This window comes from Notolepis coatsorum (assembly GCF_963971535.1).
Source record: "Notolepis coatsorum genome assembly, chromosome: 10".
Classification (NCBI taxonomy): Eukaryota; Metazoa; Chordata; class Actinopteri; order Aulopiformes; family Paralepididae; genus Notolepis; species Notolepis coatsorum.
The window spans coordinates 120,442,564-120,468,376 of NC_140174.1; the positions used below are offsets into that span (position 1 = coordinate 120,442,564).

At 41.6% G+C, this 25,813-nt stretch overlaps 1 protein-coding gene across 1 annotated transcript in view; it reads left to right on the forward strand.

Moving 5' to 3' along the window:
* The window catches only part of dock8 (dedicator of cytokinesis 8), a 334,288-nt gene that overhangs the window by 113,755 nt on the left and 194,720 nt on the right, over positions 1–25,813 (forward strand). Inside the window, 5 exon segments of the mRNA XM_084323164.1 lie at positions 1,918–2,080; positions 6,490–6,623; positions 12,075–12,168; positions 19,335–19,497; positions 23,107–23,224. Of these exon segments, the coding sequence (XP_084179290.1) occupies positions 1,918–2,080; positions 6,490–6,623; positions 12,075–12,168; positions 19,335–19,497; positions 23,107–23,224 (672 nt within the window).

Consider the following 25,813-nt stretch of genomic DNA (forward strand, 5'->3'; position numbering starts at 1 on the left):
GCCAAGATTGTAATTTAAAAAGATAATCACCTGCTATTTGATTATAATCACCTGTTGTTTGCGACCAAGATGTCTGCGGATACTAGGAATACTAATAATAATATGATGAAATAAATACTGACTTAACTTTCATTAGATTGTGAGCAGTGGTTCACTGTGTTTCTGTTATGTTTCATTAGATTGTAATCAGTGATTATCTGTGTTTCTGTTTAAAAAAAAATTATTTACCCAGGCAAGCAAGTAAGAACAAATTCTTATTTTATTTATTGTGAAAAGTATGCATAATGTTGTGTTAATTCCATGAGAAGAGTTATGTAATGGTAATTACCTGAAATTATTCAGTTTTGGGGGGGTGGGGAGGGGGGGGACCCGCATATATTGGTATCGGTTGATATCGGTATCGGAAATTAAGAGTTGGACAATATCGGTATATCGGATATTGGTAAAAAAGCCAATATCGAACATCCCTAATTATAAGCAGTGGTTCTCTTGTGTTTCTGTTATGTTTCATTAGATTGTAAGCAGTGGTTCTCTGTGCTTCTGTTATGTTTCATTAGATTGTAAGCAGTGGTTCTCTTGTGTTTCTGTTATGTTTCATTAGATTGTAAGCAGTGTGTTACAAAGTGTCAGATTAAACCGAATATATATATTTATTACTTGAGATACCTTGTATAATATTTGTATATCGTTTGATATACCTTGTATATTCTTTGTACATATACACGGAATATCCCTTTACCTAGGTACAAGCCAGACCATAATATTCGTTCTCCTATTGGACAGCGACCCCTAGGCGCCAACGACCATACCCCCAATGGCGAGTTCAAAGCCACCGCCAAGGCTTGTCTCAACATGTCCAGGTTTGCGCAGTAATACGAGACAGAACTGAGGTTGGCACTAGATTATTCACCTTACGTATAAATATGGCGCAGGTGGATACAGCAGCACTTCGTTCGTTTCGTTCAGTTCATTCAGTTCATCATTCGTTCAAAGTAACGTCTAGTCTTATCCCAACGTTAAAGCCTTCACCACGAGTCAACGACCAAGTGAAGTGAGCAACTTTGCGTCTAAATAGAGCACTTATAATATGTGCGAATAGGATAGTAAAAGTGTCAGAGCTTAGTGAAATAACGTCAAGTTCGACCTAGTTAAATGTGAAGTACCGTGCACAGGAGAATCTACACCGGCGAATGCAGAGCCTTTTCCGGCTGGATTATATTGCTTTTGGTACTGTGGCTGCTGGAGCAGAGAACCGTCTACCCCACTGCTGTGTGGGATCTACCCGTGAGGAGCATCACTCGAGCCCGTCTCTAGGAAGAGGCTGGCTGGCTTTCATCCATGCTGTCGCGGATACTTGGATTATAGCTGCTGCTTTTGTCTGCCGATCGAGGGGAGTATATGTACCGCCTCCCGTAGCTGGAGCTTATTGATTCCTCGTTGATCCAGACTTTTGCATCCGAACATTCCTCTCCCCTGCTGGCTTACAACCGGAGGGAACCCCCTTAGTATCTCCAGCTGACTACGAGTGTGCCTTATATAATTCTTATGCTACAGGTGGTATTAATTATACCCATCGTAATATGCTCATGGACTTACGCTCTTGACCTACTTAAGTGTTCTTCGCCATATAAGCGCAACTCATAATTCTCATTCTGTAACCTATCGTTGCTATAATAATAAATCCCTCTCACTAGAACTTTAGGTGTCATTGTTGTATTCTTGTGTGGGTGTTCACCATATATACCGTGTACTGTATGGCCAGTAATTAAAGTACATAACTAAGTAGTGGTTTAATAATACCATACTCTCAATACAGTCAGGGAATTGTACCCCTCAGTTACACAGTGGTTCTCTTGTGTTTCTATTATGTTTCATTAGATTCTGACCCGTGGTTCTCTGTGTGTTTCTGTGTCGCAGAACAAGGACAAGCTGGAGAAGCTGCGTGGCCAGTCGGAGACGTTCTGCCAGCGACTGGGCCGGTACCGCATGCCGTTCGCTTGGGCCACCGTGAACATCATGAACGTCATCAGCACCGCCACGCTGGACCGGGACACTGGCGACTCGGACAGCCTCAACGGAGGTGTGTGTGTGTACTTGTTTATTATTATGAATGAATGAATGAATGAAAAAGTTTATATTTTTTTAATTTTTTTGGTAGATTTGTATTTGTTTGTACTACCGGGCAGTCCGGTAGAGAGAGAGAGAGAGAGAGAGAGAGAGAGAGAGGAAGAACGGGAGACAGAGCAGGGGAAGACATTCGGCACTTGGGTGCCTGAAAAAGTTAATTTTTTAACATGTATTCTTTACATTCCTCTAAATAAATCATAATATCAAGCTTTGTCAAACAGAATAATCAGAATGAAAAAGAAATTATAAACAAAAAGTCAATAGCAATGTAGTTAGTTGACATGTTCAAAAAAGGAGTATGGATGCTAAGCTTATTGATCCCTACCCCCTTACATTTAAAATTGTTCCTCCATTAATTTTACTTGATATAACATAATTTAGTATAATACATTATATAATATACATTTTACTATAGTACAAAAAAAATAAACTTGAGTCGCTTGACATGAGTAATTACAATACAACACTACATAACACAATATAACATAACTTTTTAAATTGTGCAATATGTTTACTCATTTTGATGTTTTCAGGTAATGTTTTCAGTATACTTGTGAGAACAGGCCTCTTGACAAAAAACGCCTTTTAATGTGAGGTCTGTTCCTCGCACACAGACACATGTGATTATCAAATCAAGGGTCAAGGTTAGGGTTCGTGTTGGGCCTATCACATGGTATGGTTAACCCTTTCACAGCCACACTACCAAAGGGTTAACCCTTTCACTGCGACAATACACAGAAGGTTAACCCTTTCACTGCCACACAACAGCAGGTTAACCCTTTCCACACTACCGACGGTTACCGTCGGTAGTGTGATAGTAAAGGGTTAACCTTCTGTAGTGTGGCAGTGAAAGGGTTAAGATCCGGGTAAGGGGCTAGGGAATTAATTTAAAGTCGATACAATGTCCTCACAAGTACAGTAAAACAAGTGTGTGTGTTTTTTTTTTTTTTTTTTTTTTTATCCACTTTTCTCCCATTTTCTATATTTTTCTCCCATCCCAATTTCGTATCATCCAATTCAACCCTCCCCTGTCACGGATGCTGTTTCTTGCCTCCCACAAGCCGGCTGCAATGTGGACTAAGTCATACATAGCACAAGTCCCCTCCGGTACTTGAGGTAACAGCAGTCGCATCTTTTCACCTGCGCAGCTCGATCTCTCAGTGGCGAGGAGTAACGCGTGGGAGGCTCACGCTGCCCCCGACACTTCCTGATTCTACTGCGCAGGCGCACCAACCGGTCGCTGTAGGAGTCGCTGTCCACAACGCCCGATCCCCACCCATCAGTTTCCCACCCCCTAATACGGCCAATGTGTATTAGTATGAACGACCAGCTAAACTGAAAGCAATGTGGAGCGCTGGGATCGAACAGGCGATCCCAGCGTCTCCGCATTTGTGGCGAGCGCCTTGCCCACTACACCACCTAGCCGCCCTGTTTTTTGTTGTTTATTTAGGATATTTTTTTTTACATGCAATCTGAACAGAAAGATTATCATTCATATTCATCAACATAAACTAGAATATACAAATGTGCATACATGTACATACGTGGACATAAAGTAAATGTGTAAAAGTGTTTTTCTGTGGTTCACTGTAGTGCGGCAGTACTTTTGGACGTGAGGTTCTACTGAGCCTAATAATAATAATGATAATACATCAGATTTATATAGCGCTTTTCCAAATGCTCAAAGACGCTTTAACAAAACGAAACAATACATTTACAGTTTTAGTAGAGAGGGGTGAAAAAGGTGAGAGAGGAAGGAGTTCATGGGTTGAAAGCAAGGGTAAAAGGTGGGTTTTGAGGGCTTGTTTGAACAACGAGAGGGTGTCTGCATGACGGATATGGTTTGGAAGGGCGTTCCAGGTGGTGGGGGCAGCTGCAGCGAAGGCCCTGTCGCCTCAGGTCCGGAGAAGTAGGTCAGAGAGGTAGGAGGGGGCCAGGCTGTTGAGGGCTTTGAAGGTGATTTTGAACTGAATCCTGTACGTGATGGGGAGCCAGTGGAGATCGTGGAGGATGGGGGTGATGTGGTCGGAGCGGCGGGTGGAGGTGAGCGTGCGAGCAGCGGCGTGTTGGACGTATTGTAGTGTATTGAGGATTTTGGTGGATGTGCCATAAAGGATGCTGTTGCAGTAGTCCAGTCGGGATGTGATGGAGGCGTGGGTCAGTCAGGGTCCTTTAAGTGCTTAAAATGCTTGATTTTTGACACAAAAAAAAAGTCAAGGCCTGGAATTCCTTGAAAACAGCAATTTTTTTAACATGTTGCTTAATAAAAGGTCCTTGAAATTCAAATCAACCATTCGCATTGAAAGTTTTGTTCATCCATGATAAAATTGTTCTGAATCAAGAAATACATTTTTTTTTATTTAAAGTGTAAATAATTGTCTGAAATTACATATTGAATCAGATTTTTTTTCTATAACAAATTTTTATTTGAATTTGAGTGAATTGTATCCTTTTAAATGCCCTTTTTAAATAAAAAAAATAGTGCTTGGAAAAGTACTTGAAAGTCCTTGAATTCCATGTTGCAATGTCTGTGGGAACCCGGGTCAGTGTTTGGGCAGCAGAGAAGGATAGTGAGCCTACTGTGGTCTAACTCTACTGGAGTGCAGATGCTGCCTACAGCTGGTCTGTCATCTCTAAAACACCAAGGACCGGAGGGTCGCGTCATATTGTAGCATCGTGTACAGTATCTGGTTATTCTTTAAAGGCCTGGAAAAAACACTATAGATATAAGAATATGGGGAGGGTGGGGGGGGGGGGTTGTATTAAGATAAGATATTCCTTTATTGATCCCCGTTCAGTCGTCATAGCAGCATGGGGGAGGAGGGGGGAGGTGGGCAGGGTAATAGTAGAAATACATAAATATAGGCAATAAAAGGAGATCTGAATAAAAAGATATGAGAAAGTAAATAGTGTAAACAAAGATGCAGATGAGGGTCTGTGTGCCCTATTGGTTAAATTATAGGTTACACTAAATATAGGCAATAACACATTTTAATCTGAATATACAGGTGCAGCTCAATACATTTGAATATCGTGGAAAAGTCTATATATTTAGCTGTATTGATGCAGTCATTTGTGCAAAAGGAGCCCCAACCAAGTACTGAGTGAACATACATGAACATACTTTTCAGAAGGCCGACATTTCTGGGGCGGCTAAGTGGGCAAGGCGCTCGCCACTAACGCAGGAGATGCTGGGTTCGAGCCCAGCTCTCGGCGTTGCTACCAGCTTGGCCGGTCGTTCATACTAACACAATTGGCAGTGTTAGGGGTGGGAAAGCTGGTGGGTGGGGATTGGACGTTGTGGACGGCGACTCCTACAGGTCGGTTGGTGCGCCTGTACAGCAGAATCAGGAAGTATCGGGGGCAGCGTGAGCCTCCCACGCGTTACTCCTCGCCACTGAGAGATCGCGCTGTACAGGTGAAAAGATGCGACAGCTGCCTCCTCGTGTACCGGAGGGGACACGTGATGCAAGGCTTGGTCCTCACTGCAGCCGACCAGTGGGAGGCATAGTCTAGCAACGTTTGAGACAGGGGAGGGGAGAATTGGCGAGGCGAAATTGGGATGGGAGAAAAATAGAAAAATAAGGAGAAAAAGTGGATAAAAAAAAGAAGGCCGACATTTCTATATACAAAAGAAAAAGACATCTATTTGAATTTTTTTATTGGTGATACAGACTTTTGGGCTTTCATGAGCTGTAAAACATAATAATCCAAATTAAAACAAATAAAGGCTTGACATATTTTACTTTGTGTGTAATGAATCTATAATCTATGAGAGTTTCGCTTTTTGAAATGTATCGAGCTGCACCTGTATACTATGAGTAAGAGTATATAAACAAGGGGAGCTCCAGTAGCTCACCACGTACCGCGAGTGCTATTTCAGCGCCGTGGACAACCGTGCTCGTCACGGATCTGGGGCTGAGCGAGTTCGAATCCCGGACTGCAGCCGTGCCTTTCCCAGAGTGTCTTCCCCCCCCATCTGAACCCTTTCAGCCTGTTTCTGTCGGTCGAACTTGACCAAGTATAAATGCGATAAACGTATAAAAGAGCCAGGGAAATGGCCAAAGTAAAAAAAAAATAAAAAATAGTATATAAACAAGGTGGCCTGTTGGGATGTTATGTGCTCATTTTATGTCTGTCTTTTTTCTGTTGTGAAGCACTTTGAGCTGCAATTTATTTATGAAAGGTGCTATACAAATACAGTTTATTATTATTATTATTATTATTATTATTATTATTATTATTATTATTATTATTATTATTATTATTATTATTACTACTATTACAATACTGTACCATGCTGTGTCATCATCCTCTTCCACCCCTGACGAGCCTCTCCTCTGGTCCGCTGTGCGGCTGCAGGTCGGTCCAGCAGCATGGACAGAAGGGCCCAGTTCAGGAGGAACTCGGAGCGCTTCAGTGTGATCGACGACCAGACGTGTAGCCTGTCTGCCTTCAAAACGGCCACCATCACCATCAGCATCTTCTGCAAGCAGGTAACTACAGACACAGACACAAGCCGTCTGCATACAGGAGCGACAGACACACACACACAGACAGACACAGACAGACAGACGGACACAAACAAAACCCTTCTCCAAGCAGGTACCACCCTTCACACAGGAACTACAGACACAAACACAAACTTAGTCCATATCAAGTGGGGATGGAAAAATACATCGCAATTCAATATATCATAATTCAGCATATCACAATTTGATATATCACAATTCAATACATCACGATTCAGTATATCGCAATTCAATATATTGCCATACAAAAACATTTTATTTTGCCATAGTAGTAATAATTGGGCAACAGCGTAGGACAGTGTAGACAGCTGAATACACCCCTGGTAATCACAAATTAGATTACCTGCCTTAATCACAGTTTGTACAGACGAAGGCACAATTTAATTAATCTGAATGATTCAATTGACTGACTTTTCAATTAAACGTTCTATATTGTTTTTGTGTCCACCGTGCGCAGCACTTCTCGACGTCACGGTTAAACGAGAGCTCGCTCTCCATGATCTCGTTGAGATTAAATAAAGATTGAATGAATGAGCATTTTGTACGCGGTAGATTTGCTGGATGAATCGACGTTACTCGACAAGCTCCAGTTGTGTCCATGAACGAGGGCAGTCATCCACCCCTGGTATATATAGACACAGACAGACAGACGGACAGAGAGAAATCCCCCAGCCTTGCCCTGCTGTGTCATCTGCCCTGACGTTTATCGCATTCCTTTAATTTTCAACCACGGAGGAAGAATGTCTCCCCAGTCACTGCCACGACCTGGTGGGGCCCAGACCACAGGGCATCGTGCCTCTACTGCCACCTAGTGGGGCCCAGACCACAGGGCATCGCGCCTCTACTGCCACCTGGTGGGGCCGGACCACAGGGCATCGGGCCTCTACTGCCACCTGGTGGGGCCAGACCACAGGGCATCGTGCCTCTACTGCCACCTGGTGGGGCCAGACCACAGGGCATCGGGTCTCTACTGTCCAGGGCCCTCATTCTAAGCAAAGTGTGGGACTTATCAATTTGAACGTGTGCTTGACTTTGTGCGTATATTTACGCACAGCTCAGGGCATGCGTACCTGGCGCCCGGCGGTAGAATATGGATACTGCAGACGGACGGCATATGCTTTCATCAGTTTCATGCATTAGTTTCAACGCAGAAATAAGCTTTTGTTCATTAGTTTGACTGACGTGTTCTGTATGACCCCCGTAATTCATTATAGTTAATTGTAAAATAGCAACAGTGGTGTAATTATTGTCAAAACCCTATAAATAGCATTTGGAATAATAGGTCTTTCCTTCTGAATGAATGCAGCATGGTTTATATATAGCGTTATCGGAATATACGGGGTGTACTGACTGCGCTCCGCGTAACTCAACTCGTTATTATTTTGCGCATAGATTGCAGAAATACGGGACCGTTTTGATTATATTTAAAAGGCTTTGCCATTGTTAAACGAAATAAGTGGAATTTCGAAGGTGTAAGCAGAATACAAGTCATATGAACATGCACAATATAGTGTTCTTCCCCCTTCCTACTGTATAAGAAATAATTAAAAACGCATTGCAACAAGAACAGAGGTTATTTGTTGAGTTTATGTGTATTACAAAACAGGTAAAATTGGTATCCTGGAGACCATTAGAGGAGAACATAGTGGCACCACATAGACTGCAGTATATAGTGTACACCAACTTATCAATTAAACAATGCAACTTGAATAGGCATTCTCCCCTATTTAATAACAATTCAATCCTTATTGCACATAAACCTATCAGATATCCTGGATGGGAAAAGAAAGGCATACACACATTGGGGGATATCTTCGATGAACATGGTCTCCGCATTTATCAAGATATATTCAACAAATTTAACCTCACCAGTTCCACTTATCTCTTCTATCTACAAATAAGAGCAGCTTTGAGGGCTCACGGTGTCCCATTAGATATTCCACTTGAGCACCACAGATTTCACAAATTATTTTATGACAAGGAGACGTCGAGAGGCTTTGTCTCTGACTTTTATCGCCACTTACTTACGTCCTCATATAAGGTCCTTCCCCTAGACTCGGTTTGGAGGAAGGATATCCCAGACCTAGATTTTGATTGGGATGCAGTCTGGGAAAACGTTCGGCTATCATCACGCAACCCAGATCACCAACAGATTAATCTTAATTTTGTTCATAGGATTTACCTGACCCCTAGACGATTGCACCTAATGGGTCTCAGATCGGACTCTCGATGCTCCTTGTGTTCAAACGGTGCTATTGGTACATATATGCATATGTATTGGGAATGCCCTCCTGTCAAGACTTTCTGGAAAAATGTAACCACTCAATTATCAGAATTTTTGTCTCTGACCATACCTACACTGCCTTCTGTATTGTTGTTGAATGATGTTTCTCAGTTATCGACCTCTGTACATGTAAAGATGTAAAGAGACTCATTTTGGCGGGTCTTACGGCTGCCAAAAAGTTGATAGCGTCACGCTGGATTCAACCGGATAAAATGTGCCGGAAGGTATGGGTTCTTACCTATCTCGATGTGATTTATCTAGAGATATCCACTGCAATTTTAGGTGTTAATGAAGCCAGCATAGCAGTCTGGGTAGCCATGGTGGAGAAGATAAAGGAACGCATATAAATTTGTATTTTTCTGATGTTAAATGAAGTAGTGGATGTATAGTCCATGTGGGGGTCCTGAGGGGGGGGGGGGGGGGGGGGAAGGGGAAGGGAAGAGCGAGGAAGAGCGAGCAAGAGTATTGTATTTATTTTAAAAAGAAAATTACGTCTTTTTAATCTACATTCATTCTGATTTAATTACTGGACTGTCATTATTGTTATTATTATTTCTGTTATTGTCCTGTGATTTATCATTGGTTATTACTGTTACTGTATTGTTTGTCTTGTTTCATGTTAAAAAAGGGAAAATAAAAAACATTTGTTCAAAAAAAAAATGTATTACAAAACCCTTGCAATAAATGTGTCTTAAATGAATGAAAAGCATACATGCTCTGGATATACAGGTAGCATATATCGTGTGGGTGATATGACTTGTATTCTGCTTACATAACTTCGAAATTCCACTTATTTTGTCAAAGCCTTTTAAATATAAATCAAAACGTTCCCGTATTTCTGCAATCTATGCGCAAAATAATAACGAGTTGAGTTCTAACAAAGAACGTATTACATGCTGGGTAGGCTGATAGAGTAAACTGTAAATGAAATAGCCTATAACATTATAAAGGATAGGCTATAATAGCAGGGTCTTCCCAACCTTTATTTCTCAGAGCCCCACGATTCCTGGGAGACATATAGGAATATGATATGATATAAGCTATACTGGTCCGTCAGCGAGGAGATTTAGCCCACAGCGGATAGCCATTAAATGCCATTTGAGAATATAGGCTATTAATGCAAAACGACGGCCTATAGCCTATACATATTATTTAATGTTTTCATAAGCGTAAAGATACAGCTAGATGAATGATCAAGTTAGTTTACTGTGCAGGCTTCGCAGGGCTGTGCCATGTGCTATTATATATGCGCAAGTTACTGTTGCATAATGTAGGCTATGGCTGCTATTATATGTAATTCATATAGGCTACCTAATACCGACAACAAAATAGATTGTATGCCTCTACAAATCATATTATACCCGGTAGCCAATCGAACGAAACTGATAAAGGCATTCATATTCCAGCATGGTCACGATGACACACCAACGCCAAACAGTGGTTAACGGTCTTTATTAGTATTTTGAGCTGTCCAGGCAGAATTGCAGCAATGGTCTTAGGGAGTCGTTGATATCTGACATCACCGTGTACAAGTCCGCCTTTTATTTATCCCATAACACGGGTTGTGTCTTCTTGGTTCGACAGCGCCTCCGTGAACAATCTCGCTCGTGGAATTTCTCAGTTTGCTCGGGTTAGTCCATTATTTCACATCCCATGGGGGGTGTTTCATTACCATATGGATAATCATGCACGAGCATTGACTGTAAGAACAAATGGTATTTATCAATACGGAGTGTGCATAGGACTCGTGTACGCACGGTTGATAAATCCCGATATTTCTGTGCGTACACACATTCTAAATTCCGTGCGTAGGAATGGAAATAGAACACTTTCTACGCAACGTTGATAAATGAGGGCCCAGGAATCTTTCATTATGTTGGTTCTGAATCTTGTACTGTAAACTGCTATGTTAGAACACGCCAACTTTTGGGGAAATTAGCTTATTTGCCATCTACCCTGGAGTTAGACAAGCAGATACATACCCTTTTCTTCTCTGTGCATGCATTAGGCTTAGGGAACAGCCGCACCGTTAGCCTAGCTTAGCGTCATTCACTGGAAGTAGGTGTGCCAGTGTAGCCTAGTTCTCAACAGTCACAGAATACACTCCAAATACAACTCCAAAAGAAAAGAAATAAAGAAATTGTCCATTTTCGTTTTCTAAGCAGATATATACTCTGAATTTTTTTTGGCGAACCACTGCTGCCTGGGCACAGTGATTTCATCACCTCAAAAGCTCTGTTTTTCAAAAAACAACAGGTCTCACAACAGGGAAATTACTGCGCCCAGGCAGCAGTGGTTCTGCAAAAAAGAATTTCCAAGTATATCTGCTTAGAAAACAAAAATGTGTAATTCTGTTTTTTTTGTGAATAAACAAGTCATTCATAGTAGCACGTGCTGCTAGCTTGTCGATTTCAAAATGAGCCACGATTAGCCTTCGAAGTCCGTCAGTTTTAAATGGAAAACGCCACTAGGTTGAGTCATTTCTAGGAAGTCCCACCTCATTGCTCTCAAAACCCCCATCATTGCTCTCAAAACCCCCATCATTGCTCTCAAAACCCCCATCATTGCTCTCAAAAACCCCATCATTGCTCTCAAAAACCCCATCATTGCTCTCAAAACCCCCATCATTGCTCTCAAAACCCCCATCATTGCGCCCCATGTTACATTCTTCAGGAGGCCTCTGCAGTGAAAATGAAGCCTTAATGTGTGTGTGTGTGTGTGTGTGTGTGTGTGTGCGTGTGTGTGTGTGTGTGTGTGTGTGTGTGTGTGTGTGTGTGTCTGCAGACTCTGCACCATTATTAAGTCTGCACGTTTACATTGCACTACTTTTATTGTCTTTTATACCTATTCTTATGTCTGCAATTTATGGATTGCTTTTTTATTCTGTCAATCTGTGTGCTGATTTTATGCCTATGTTCATTTTATACTATATAGATAGTTATTAATATTTATTGTTGTATTGTAGAAATGTGTGCATTGAAATGTCTGTAAAGTCTCGACGACATTGAAAATGAGGGTGACCTCGATTGTCTTTTCGAGTATAAATAAAGGTTGATGATGGTGTGCTTGTGCGTGCGTGTGTGTGTGTGTGTGTGTGCGACTGTGCATGTGTGCGTGTGCGTGTGTTTCAGGAGGGAGACCGTCTGAGTGATGAGGACCTGTTAAAGTTCCTGTCTGAGATCAAAAAGACGGCCACCCTACAGAGGAGGATAAAGACCATATCAGGTGACTTTAAAACAACCTGTTCTATTTCAGCCGGCTAGCTAATAATATAGCTAACATTAGCAGCTTCGAATTCTGCAGTTTTGTGTCTCATTTATTATTATTATTAAATTGTTGTATTTTATTAGATGTGAAATAAATAAATACATACACATTATATTATATATATTATACACATTATATTGGCTGCCCTACTCTCTACAGCAGGGGTGGCCAACCCGCGGCTCGCAAGCCGCATGCGGCTCTTTGCCCGTCAATGTGCGGCTCTTCCATCCATAAAAAAAAAATATATATATATATATATTCTTTTTTATTATTTTTTTTTATTATTATTTTTTTTATGTCACTCATTCCATAAGGACGTAGAATAATTTTTTTTTTTTTTTTAATGGTCCATTTGCATGTTCTTGGTATCTGAATCTAGGGACATATATGGATCAGTGTCAGAAATAGTGTGTCTGTTACTAGGCTTGAGTAAATTGTAATGAACCAAAGGAGAATATCAATTCTATTTAAAATAATGATTTTTGACTGTGAATAACACCATGCTAAAATGTACCAGACCTGAACAATCTAAGCAAATGAATAAAGGGAAGATGATTAAACAGAAGGTTTTGTAGATACAGTACTGAATTCTGCCATCTTTTTTATAATGTACATTTCTACACCATTTTTCATCGTATTGCAACACCATCTTTTGCAAGACGTTCACAGAAAGGTAGAGAAACTAACTGCGTTCTGTTTTATGGCAATAACGTTCAGGTTTGTGGGAGATAATCCCAAAAAATAAGAGAAATAAAAAAGTAAATCCAGAAGTCAGATGATTGACAGGGGCTGGTGTGAGCTGGGTAGGGTAGTTTTTCGAAATTCTAAAGCCCTGAGTCTCTTCCTTCAAAAGACTACATTCACTTTTGGATGTGCCACTTCCTCCTGTCAATATGCGCCGGTTTCCGACTCAATGCCCTGAGATTTCTATAATCTTATATTTCACTAATAACAGTTAAAATAATTGGTAAACAAACGTAATGCTGAAAATATACACTTTTACTGTATATCTCGGGCTTAAGAGGTTAATAACCCTGTGAGTCCCAAATTAAAAAGACATTAGCAACTTCAGAGGCTAGAGGGTGGGACATATAAACACATTTACTATCAAATAGCATTGTGAGGCTGAACAACAGGACCAATTGACTATACATGTGCTTTAAATGGCTAAAAGTGATTTTGTAATTTCGCAACCGTGGGTCTCACAGGGTACTTTTAACCCTGTAAGGCCCAAATAAAAAAGACATTAGCAACTTCAGAGGCGAGAGGGTGAGACCTATAAACACATGAAGGGTGCCGTGACTGAAAAAAAAGTTGAGAAACGCTGGTATATGGTGTGGCTCTCTGTGGTAACACAGTAATTTTTGTGGCTCTTAGTCTCTGACTGGTTGGCCACCCCTGCTCTACAGGTATCAGCTGGGTCTTAACCCTTTCACTGCGACGATACAGAAGGTTAACCCTGTCACTGCCACACGACAACGGCTTAACCCTTTCACTACCGCACTACCAAATGGTTAACCCTTTCACTGCAACAATACAGAAGATTAACCCTTTCACCGCCACACGACAACGGGTTAACCCTTTCACTACCACGCTACCAAATGGTTAACCCTTTCACTGCGACAATATAGAAGGTTAACCCGTTCACTGCCACATGACGGGTTACCGTCTGTAGTGTGGTAGTGAAAAGCTTCTATCCCCAGGCCATCAGGATGCTCAATGAACAATGAACAATAAGCAAACCATCAACACACCCACAGCACACATACACTCACTTTAAATAAACAACACACTGTAGCACCCACTTTACCACTTTAGACACACTTTTTTTTTTTTATCCACTTTTTCTCCCATTTTTCTATATTTTCTCCCATCCCAATTTCGTATCATCCAATTCAACCCTCCCCTGTCACGAACGCTGTTTCTTGCCTCCCACAAGCCGGCTGCAATGTGGACTAAGTCATACATAGCACAAGTCCCCTCCCGTACTTGAGGTAACAGCAGTCGCATCCTTTCACCTGCGCAGCTCGATCTCTCAATGGCGAGGAGTAACGCGTGTGAGGCTCACGCTGCCCCCGACACTTCCTGATTTTACTGCGCAGGCGCACCAACCGACCTGTAGGAGTCGCTGTCCACAACGCCCGATCCCCACCCATCAGTTTCCCACCCCCTAATACGGCCAATGTGTATTAGTATGAACGACCAGCTAAACTGAAAGCAATGTGGAGCGCTGGGCTCAAACAGGCAAGCCCAGCATCTCCGTCATTCGTGGCGAGCGCCTTGCCCACTACGCCACGTAGCCGCCCCCACTTTAGACACACTTTATATTTATATTTATATTATTGGTAAGGAAATTGCACATCATTCTCATTCCTTATTGCACCTCACCACTACAAGGTGGCACCACAAGCTAAGCTATACCTCACCATTTTTGTACCAGCTGTACATACTGTATATATAGATACACTGAACAATTTTGTTGTTTACACTTGTTTACGTACTTGACTTCTTGACTTTCTTTTATACTTCTTTTATACTATCTTGTTATTATCTAGCACACTCTCAGGAGCAACACAGTAAGAAACATTTCATGCAAAGTATTCTGTATTCTGTATGACAACTAATAAAGACACTTGTAACTTGAACTAACCTTCTGTAGTGTGATAGTGAAAGGGTTAACAATTATTCATTATTATCATATAATAATTTCTTATTTAAGGGCTTAAAACATTAACATTTAGTCATTTAGCTGATTGCTTTTATCCAAAGCAACTTACAAGAAGAGGATAAAGACGATATCAGGTGATTTCTTAAAACGGCAAGTTCTATTTTAGTTTATCAATGTATATCCGTTATGAATCTGCTGTATCCTCAATGTTTATGGTTACTAATTTTAATGGAATTGTTTGAGATCTGATCACAAAGACACAGTGTTGTTGTCGGATCACCTCGCTGTGCTTCCACACTCGACCTAAACTGTCCCTTCTTAGCCCTTTCACTGCCGCACTACCAAAACGGTTAACCCTTTCACCGCCACACGAAAGAACCTGTCGTGTGGCAGTGAAAGGGTTAAGGCTGTGTGTCCCCATGGCTGGACTTATTCATAAATCTGTGTGTGCTTGTTCGATTGTTTTGCTCATGAAACCGGTATTGGTCAGTCGACCACTAGTCTGTGCTGTTTTCCTCACTCTATCACACAGCAACTCTGCACGTCTGGCAGCTGGATCAAGTGGTATTAAAGGATTATGCTTTTAAACTAGCCTACGGCAATGTATGCTCTATTGCTGTTCCTTCATTCATATGAGAACATGCATGTTATACTGCATGTAGGGAAGTGTGTAACTTATCTACTTCAATCAATCAATTACATTTATTATTTATATAGCACATTTAGACATGACACTTGTCAACCAAAGTGCTTCACAGTAAGTCACATAGCTAAAAACAAAGAAAAGTGCTAAAGTATAGAATAAACAGAAAATATAAACAACCAACGGATAGACAAGGAAACAAAACAACATGTCAACAAGCAAGGCAAGAGTCTGAGTGAGTCAGGAGAGGCCAGGCAGTATAGGTGGGTTTTGAGTTCAGATTTAAAAGACTCGATGGAGGGGGCAGATTTGATGACATGGGGATGCTGATCCAGAGGTCATACTTATACTGCATGTAGGGAAGTGTGTAGCTTGTATATATATTTTATTCATATCTCATTATCGACAGTCAGCCCCTTCTTTGAAAGTGCATTGTTTTTTTAGCCTTTTGAAAGCCTGGCCTCCTGTACTTCAAGTATATATATATATTGTATAGTAGTGTACATAAGACCCAGTGCCTCATCCGTAGCTAACTGTGTATCGCAGGACCTTAGCATGTCTACCATGCTCTTGTAAACTTTATGTACATATACCTGTTGTTATTATTATTACTTGTATTATTGCATTGTATTATTGCACAAATGTCCTATTCTCATTCGGTCATTCCTGTCTTATTACTCGTGTTGCACATCGCTGCGGGCATGACCCCCCGCATTTCACTGTATGCTTGTATGCTGTGACAAATAAAACTCTTGACTTGACTTGATATATATATATATATATATATATATATATATATATATATATATATATATATATATATATATATATATATATATATATATATATAAGAGGAATCTTCTATCCCCAGGCCATCAGGATGCTCAACGACAATGACACTATTTAACAACCCATCATCTACACTCACAGCACACACATCCACACGTACACACTCACTTTAAATAAACACGCACCATAACACCCACTCTACTCACTTTAAACACTTTAAACACTAACACACTTTATATTTAATATTTAGTGGTAAAGAGATTTGCACTATAACTCATACCTCATTGCACCTTACCCTAAGTTGTACCTGATCCCATTGCTGCATTGTACCTCACTGTTAACTCTTTTTACTCTGTATTGTACATTGTATATATGTATATTGATTGACTGAACACTTTTTGTTTATGTACTCTTGACTTTTTATATTTTATACTTTTTATCTATTTTATCTAGCACACTCTCAGGAGCTCATACAGAAAAAAGCATTTAATGGAAAAGTATTCTGTATTTACTATTACAACTATTAAAGAAACTTGAAACTTGAATCTCTGCCCCCCCCCCCCCCCCCTCCCCCCCCTCCAGGGACAATAAAGCTGTATATATATAACAGTAATCTCTGCCCCCCCCCCTCCAGGGACTATAAAGCTGTATATATATATAACAGTAATCTCTGCCCCCCCCCCCTCCAGGGACTATAAAGCTGTATATATATATAACAGTAATATCTGCCCCCCCCCCTCCAGGGACAATAAAGCTGTATATATATATAACAGTAATCTCTGCCCCCCCCCCCCCCCCCCTCCAGGGACTATAAAGCTGTATATATAAATAACAGTAATCTCTGCCCCCTCCCCCTCCAGGGACTATAAAGCTGTATATATATATATATATATATATATATATATATATATAACAGTAATCTCTGCCCCCCCCCCTCCAGGGACTATAAAGCTGTATATATATATAACAGTAATCTCTGCCCCCCCCCCCCCCTCCAGGGACTATAAAACTGTATATATATATAACAGTAATCTCTGCCCCCCCCCCCCCTCCAGGGACTATAAAGATGTATATAACAGTAATCTCTGCCCCCCCCCCCTCCAGGGACTATAAAACTGTATATATATATAACAGTAATCTCTGCCCCCCCCCCCCCTCCAGGGACTATAAAGATGTATATATATAACAGTAATCTCTGCCCCCCCCCCTCCAGGGACTATAAAGCTGTATATATATAACAGTAATCTCTGCCCCCCCCCCTCCAGGGACTATAAAACTGTATATATATATAACAGTAATCTCTGCCCCCCCCCCTCCAGGGACTATAAAGCTGTATATATGCCAACAAATTTGAAATTGCCATTCTCAGGATCTAATAGTCGTCCCATAAGTTTACTGCCAGTTTTAAGTAAACTGATGGAAAGAATAGTAAGTGAACAGATTAAAAGCTACTTTTCTTTTAACACATTGACCACTGATTTTCAACATGCATATCGTGAAGGACATTCAACAGCGACTGCATTAACCCAAATGACGGATGATTGGCTGAAAGAGATAGATAAAAAGAAAATGGTTGGAGCTGTCTTGCTTGATTTTACTGCAGCATTCGACATCATAGATCACAAATTCTTACTTAAAAAACTTGAATGTTACGGTTTCTCCTCATCTGCACTATCTTGGATGCAAACTTATTTAGCAAACCGGAAACAAATCGTTTTTTTTAATGGGAGTTACTCAGAAGTTAAAACGGTAAGGTGTGGAGTACCCCAAGGAAGTTGCCTTGGGCCTTTGCTCTACACCATATTTACAAATGACATGCCTCTTGTCCTAAATAAGTCCTATATTTCTATGTATGCGGATGATTCAACGATTTACACATCAGCCTCAACAGCCAATGAATTAAATACGGTCCTAAAGGCAGAGTTGCAATCAGTGATGGAATGGATAAAGAATAACAAACTAGTTCTAAACATATCAAAGACAAGTAGCATCATTTTTGGTTCAAACCATACTCTAAGAACGAACCCAGTCTTGAAACTTTTGATAAGTGATGTGGTAATTAATCAAGTCCAGGAGACTAAACTCCTAGGGGTAACATTAGACAGTAAATTGTCATGGTCACACGATATAAACAATATAGTAGTGAAAATGGGAAGAGGGATTTCTGTTGTTAAAAGATCATTTGTTACCACTAAATTCTATCAAACAGGTAATTCAAGCTCTGGTTTTGTCAAATCTTGACTATTGTCCTGCAGTATGGTCGAATGTAACGACGAATAAACTGAAAAAATTACAAATGGTACAAAACAAAGCAGCACGTATAGCGCTTCGCTGTGAGTACAGAACTAATGTTGCAGCGATGCACAGTTGTTTAACTTGGTTACTTGTCAAACATAAATTACTCTGCTCACTCCTTGTATTCACTAGGAATATTCTTGTTACAAAGATCCCCTCAATTTTATATAACAATTTATCAATAAGTCTTGACAGACACAACCATTCCACCAGACCAGACATGCTTCTGCACGAGGTTTTACACTTCCAAAAGTGAGGTCGAATGCAATGAAGCGAACTGTCATGTTCCGTGGTATGCAGGAATGGAACTCTCTTCCCAGACATGTTAAGCAGGAGAATAGTAAATGTCGTTTCAAAATCGTGGTAAAACAACATTTTCAACCAAAGAAATTGACATTCCCTAATAGATAGTGTGTACGTAAATGAAAATGTATGTGTCTGATAAAGAGATAGGTATATATGGATGAAAAGGCATGTGTCTGATAGGGATATATTATAAAAATATTGTATAATTGGCTGATAATGTATGTAAAAGCTAAATAGTATATTATGCTGTATTGTATTATGAATTAATTATGAGTAGGTATTATTGTATTGTATTATGAATTCATTCATAAGGAGTATATATTTTTATATTGTATTATGAATTTGATTAGGGTTTTTATTGTTGTTTTAATTGTCTGTATGACATGTAACAGTAATCTCTGCCCCCCCCCCCCCCCCCTCCAGGGACTATAAAGCTGGACATGACGCCGTTGCACGACCTGCCCCAGGGCTGCCTCTCCCCCGAGCTCATCCCTCTCAACCCATTGGCCGAGAAGAACATCCGGCCAATCAAGGAGGTCCTGGAGTTTCCGTCCAAAGAGGTCTACGTCCCACACTGCCTCTACAGGTGAGATGGGGTACTGCACCCGGTACACACTGCCTCTACAGGTGAGAGGGGGTACTGTACCCGGTACACACTGCCTCTACAGGTGAGAGGGGGTACTGCACCGGGTACACACTGCCTCTACAGGTGAGAGGGGGTACTGCACACAGTACACACTGCATCTACACACTGCATCTAGATGTGAGAGGACGCACACGGTACACACTAGGGGTGTAACTAGGGATGCTCGATATTGGCTTTTTTTTTTACCGATATCTGATATACCGATATTGTCCAACTCTTAATTTCCGATACCGATATATGCGGGGTCCCCCCCCCTTGTTCTTACTTGCTTGCCTGGGTAAATAAAGGTTAAATAAATGTAAAGAAATATCGCCAATATCGGTAGGCCGATAATATCGGACATCCCTAGGTGTAACGATACACGTATCCATACCGAACCGTTTCAGTACTGGACCTTCGCTTCAGTACGGGCTGTGTACCGAACGAATGCAACCACTAACGGAACACACGTGCAGAACTTTTTTTGCGTGCAGAATTTTATTCAAAACTCCAAATTCACCCCTTCCCAAAATATATGAATGAATGAATGATCTTTATTGTCATTGTTACAATGAAATTTAAAATGCAGCCCTAGGTGCTAGCCGTCACAGTCCTAGATCATAAAAACACAGTCCTAAACACAGTATTAAAATAATAAAAACAAGAGTAAGGCATAATAGACATAACATAAACAGGGGGGGTATAAAAGATAATTGCACTATCCCTTAGTGTTGTGTGTGCGTGGGGGGGGGGGGTGCAGGGGAGATTGTTGTTTTACATTTTAGCTGAGTTTAGTGCACTTATTTTTACCTACTGCTGTCACTGTCTACAACTGCCCTACACTGTAATCATAATAATCGTAACTACCTCATACTATAGTTTACCCATATAACTCTGTATGATGACATGTACAATAGGGCTGTATATACTGTATATATACATTTATATATTTATATTTACCCCATATATATATATATATATATATATATATATATATATATATATATATATATATATATATATATATATATATATATATATATACATATCTGCCTGAATATACCTGCATATAATCATTCTATATACCTACGTATACACCTGCATATTATATATATATTTATTCTTACCGTATATATATATATATATATATATATATCCACATCTGTCTGTACATATCTGCACATAACCTTTTACATATCTGTAGATACTATATCTATACATATCACTTACCTACTCTACCATAGTGTCTTTTATACCTGTATCACTGTACATATTAATACTACAACTATGTACATACATCTGATTAGCACTACGCTCAGTATAATGTATATATCTTATACCCAGCTTAATCACGTCTACATTGTATATTACTATTGCACTTTACTGTTACTCTGGTTGGACGCCAAACTTCTTTTCCTTGTACTGTGCTTGTGCTGCATCACCATGACAATACATTTGAATGTGATCTAATGACCTGCATGACCTGCAGTCCGTGCAGGTTTTGGTGGTTTACAGTTCGACACACAGCGTCACATGTAGCTTCAGGCGTGAACCGGTTTGTTGGCTCCTTCAGACGGAGCCGCCCGAGGCTTTATTTATCATCATCTGACTATTTGTTTCGACAAACCATAATGGCGGCGTTATCCTTTTTGAAGCAGAGGTGCTATTTTGAGGTTGTTGTGTTTTGCCTTTTTTTTTCTTTTTTTTACACTCAAAGTTTCTTTTGAAATGGCCAAGGTTTTTACACGCACAAAAAAAACCATGTGTTTTTATGAACGAGCCTTTTGTGAGGTAATTGCACGTTGTACGACTGGAATGGAATCCGGGGTGTTTCCTTGTAGTCCCAAGTTCCAAGACGGATCGTGCTGTTGTGTTTTGACCACAGGCAAACAGTAAACACTTGACTGCAGTTACCTTGCTTTTCTCGACACTGTGTCATCACAGCACCATCTTGTGGTGTGTTTTGGAACTGTCAGGTTTTACACTCAGGAAGCACTGGACGCGTGTAGTCTTTTACCAACACACTTGCAGTTTTCCGCGATCTTTTTTTGATCCACTTTTTCTCCCATTTTTCCATATTTTCTCCCATCCCAATTTCGTATCATCCAATTCAACCCTCCCCTGTCACGAACGCTGTTTCTTGCCTCCCACAAGCCGGCTGCAATGTGGACTAAGTCATACATAGCACAAGTCCCCTCCGGTACTTGAGGTAACGGCAGTCGCATCTTTTCACCTGCGCAGCTCGATCTCTGTGTCGAGGAGTAACGCGTGGGAGGCTCACGCTGCCCCCGACACTTCCTGATTCTACTGCGCAGGCGCACCAACCGACTTGTAGGAGTCGCTTGTTCACAACGTTCGATCCCCACCCTTCAGTTTTCCCTCCCCGTAATACGGCCAATGTGTATTACTGCGGACGACCAGCCAAACTGAAAAACAATGTGGAGAGCTGGATTCGAACACGCGAATCCTAGCGTCTCCACACTGGTGGCGAGTGCCTTGCCCACTACACCACCTAGCCGCCCAGTTTTCCGCGATCTTATTGGCCAGTGACGTTTCTCTCAGAGCCAATCGCATGACGCCTAGTTCTATCACTGGTTAAGCTTGGCGACTCTTTCGAAGTTGGTTAAGGTTTGAGTTTGGTTTAGAGCAGGGCGATAAGACCACCAGCCCTGATTCCAAACTCTAACCTTAACCAACTTCGAAAGAGCTTAACCAGTGATAGAACTAGGCGTTAGCTAGCTAGCAGGCTGTTAGAGGCAGAAATAGGCTTAACGCGATTGGCTCAGATCGCGGAACCCGAACGCGGAACTGCAAGTGCATTGGTAAAAGACAACATGCACACTGGACGGTAAACCCACCTAAACTAAGTTTTACTTTTTACGTGTGAAATAATAGAGGTTTGCCACCTTTCTTTAGGCCGGTATATATATTCATGATTGAAATCCGTAGGATATATTGTAGGACGTTGTATGACATTGAGATAAAACTAAATAATACAAAAAAAAATATATACGGTATATAAAAAGTTTTATATGGTTGAATATTACCGTTACTGTGATCATCGACTGGAGTTTTATTATACTAAATTATACTACATCACTGTTTACGCCTGTTCTCAAACCTTTACTAAAAAATAGAAGTGTATTAAACAGAAACGTCCTTTCTATCACTCTCTCTCCCCCCCGCTCTCTCTCTCTCCCCACCCTCTCTCTCCCCCCCTCTCTCTCTATCTCTCCCCCCTCTCTCCCTCCCCCCTCTCCCTCCCGCTCTCTCCCCCCCCTCTCTCCCCTCCCCCCTATCTGTCTCTCTCTCTCCCCCCTCTCTCTATCTCTCTCTCCCTCCCCCTCTCTCTCTCTTTCCCTCCCCCTCTCTCCATCTCTCCCCCCCTCTCTCTATCTCTCTCTCCCCCCTCTCTATCTTTCTCTCCCTCCCCCTCTTTCCCTCCCCCTCTCCCCCTCTCCCCCCCCCCCTCTCTCTCTCTCCCCCTCCCCCTCTCTCCCCCCCCTCTCTCTCTCTCTCTCCCCCTCCCCCTCTCTCTCCCCCTCTCTCCATCTCTCCGTCTCTCTGTAGGAACCTGCTGTATGTTTATCCTCAGAGGCTGAACTTTGTGAACAGACTGACGTCTGCGCGGAACATCACCATCAAGATCCAGTTCCTGAGTGGAGAGGACCCTGCCAGCTCTCTGCCTGTAAGCTGAGGGAGGGGGGAGGGAGGGAGGGAGGGAGGGAAGGAGAGAGAGAGAGAGGATGCTAGCAGCTCTCTGCCTGTAAGAGAGAGAGTGAGGGAGGGAGGGAGAGATAGGGAGAGAGAGAGGACGCCAGCAGCTCTGCCTGTAAGCTGAGGGAGGGAGAGAGATACAGAGAGAGAGAGAGAGAGGGAGAGAGAGATACAGAGAGAGAGAGAGAGGGAGAGAGAGATACAGAGAGAGAGAGAGAGAGAGCGAGCCTGTGAGCTCAGCACAGAAACCACAAACTAAAACACCTTACTTCCCAGACTCTATTTATATATCAGACTCCGATGTCTTTGGTTGCAATTGCAGGGTGTCTGCAGGGTATTAAAAAGTCTTAAATCAAATGTATTTGTATAGCCCGAGATCACATGGAATAGCCCCCATGGACTGTACAAATCAAGAAGAAACATCACAATAGATCAAAAACTAAAAACCACCATGAAATCCAAATATGCAACACCCCCAGACTTTCCCCAATGAAGAGGACTCACTAAAAACCTTGCAATAGGGGAGAAAAGCACCACGTGGAGGAGAGAGACCTCAGATGGGCCCTTCAAAGGGGATCCCCCAACGGGATGTCTGTGATAATATAGTGTTGCTGTGGATGATGGATGGATGGAGAATAGAACAGGCGAATAATTGGAATGAATGTATATATATACATGTAATGAAGCACATATACATACATAGTATCTAAGGTACATACGATTTTTTTATTAAAATAAATACAGCTAAGAAGAACAACAAAAATGCATAAGAACTTTCAAAAAACACTTAAAAAGTATCCTCAATTTGAGGCCCTAGAAGGTATTAAAAAGTCTTAGATTTCATTTGTACAGGTATTACTCTTTTTACTAGTCAAGCCTAGTAACAGACACAGTATTTCTGACACTGGGAATACATTCCTTGAGATCCATAGATGTCCCTAGAATCAGATACCAAGAACATGCAAATGGACCATATTAAAAAAAAGTCTGTAAATGTGTATTCTACGTTCTTATGGAATGAATGAGATAAAAAAAAATATATATAGTTTTTTATAAATTTTGAGTACATTTTCATAACGCGATAATTTTATTAACACGATAAACTGACAGCCCTAATAAAAACATCTTATAAAAGTCTTAAATGTTGTAGGCGGCCGGGTAGCACAGCGGACTAAGCGTCTGTCTACCACCACAGAGCCAGTGGGATCGAATCCAGCTGTGGTGCCTCCGGGTTGGCCGGACGTCCATACTAACACAATTGGCAGTGTCAGCGGGTGGGAAGCCGGTGGGGTGGGTCCTGGTCGTTGTAAACAGCGACTCCTACAGTTCGGTCGGGGCGCCTGCACAGCAAGGGAAGGATCTGGGAGAGGTAGTGTGACCTTCCACACGTTACACTCTGAAAAGAAATTCAGAGAAATCTTTTTTTGATCCACTTTTTCTCCCATTTTTCTATATTTTCCTCCCATCCCAATTTCGTATCATCCAATTCAACCCTCCCCTGTCACGAACGCTGTTTCTTGCCTCCCACAAGCCGGCTGCAATGTGGACTAAGTCATACATAGCACAAGTCCCCTCCGGTACTTGAGGTAACAGCAGTCGCATCTTTTCACCTGCGCAGCTCGATCTCTCAGTGGCGAGGAGTAACGCGTGGGAGGCTCACGCTGCCCCCGACACTTCCTGATTCTACTGCGCAGGCGCACCAACCGACCTGTAGGAGTCGCTGTCCACAACGCCCGATCCCCACCCATCAGTTTCCCACCCCCTAATACGGCCAATGTGTATTAGTATGAACGACCAGCTAAACTGAAAGCAATGTGGAGCGCTGGGATCGAACAGGCGATCCCAGCGTCTCTGCATTCGTGGCGAGCGCCTTGCCCACTACGCCACGTAGCCGCCATAAATTCAGAGAAATCTTTTTTTTTTATCAAATTTTTTATTATTATTATTCACATGAAACAAGACAACACATTAACCACAATCACAATACATAGAACTTCACAAGAAAATAACAAAAACAATAATAATACAGACTAATACAATTTGTGGGGCGGTGTGGCTCAGGGGTAGAGCGGGGCGTCCAATGATCGAAGGGTTGGTGGTTCGAATCCCGCTCAAGCCCATGTCCATCCCACTGCCGTTGTGTCCTTGGGCAAGACACTTAACCTACTTGCCTCGTATGAATGTGTATGCATGTGAATGAATGTTGGTGGTGGTCGGAGGGGCCGTAGGCGTTGATTATTCGCCACGCTTCCGTGAGTCTGCCTCAGGGCAGCTCTGGCTGCAATTGTAGCTTACCACCACCGGGATGACTGTGTATGAACGAATAATGGACTCTGTGAAGTGCTCTGAGTCAGAGAAGAGCGCTATATAAATCCAATCCATTATTATTATTATTATACAGACAAAGAGAAAAGAAAACAGAGTTCAACCTTCTACATTTTAATTCCAAGGGGTACTATCTAATAAATGGTCTTTCCCAGTGTTCAGCCCCGATTCCCGGCCGTGTGACCCTATATTAATAAAACGTACATCTCCAATCCACCACAAGGACCATTTTTTG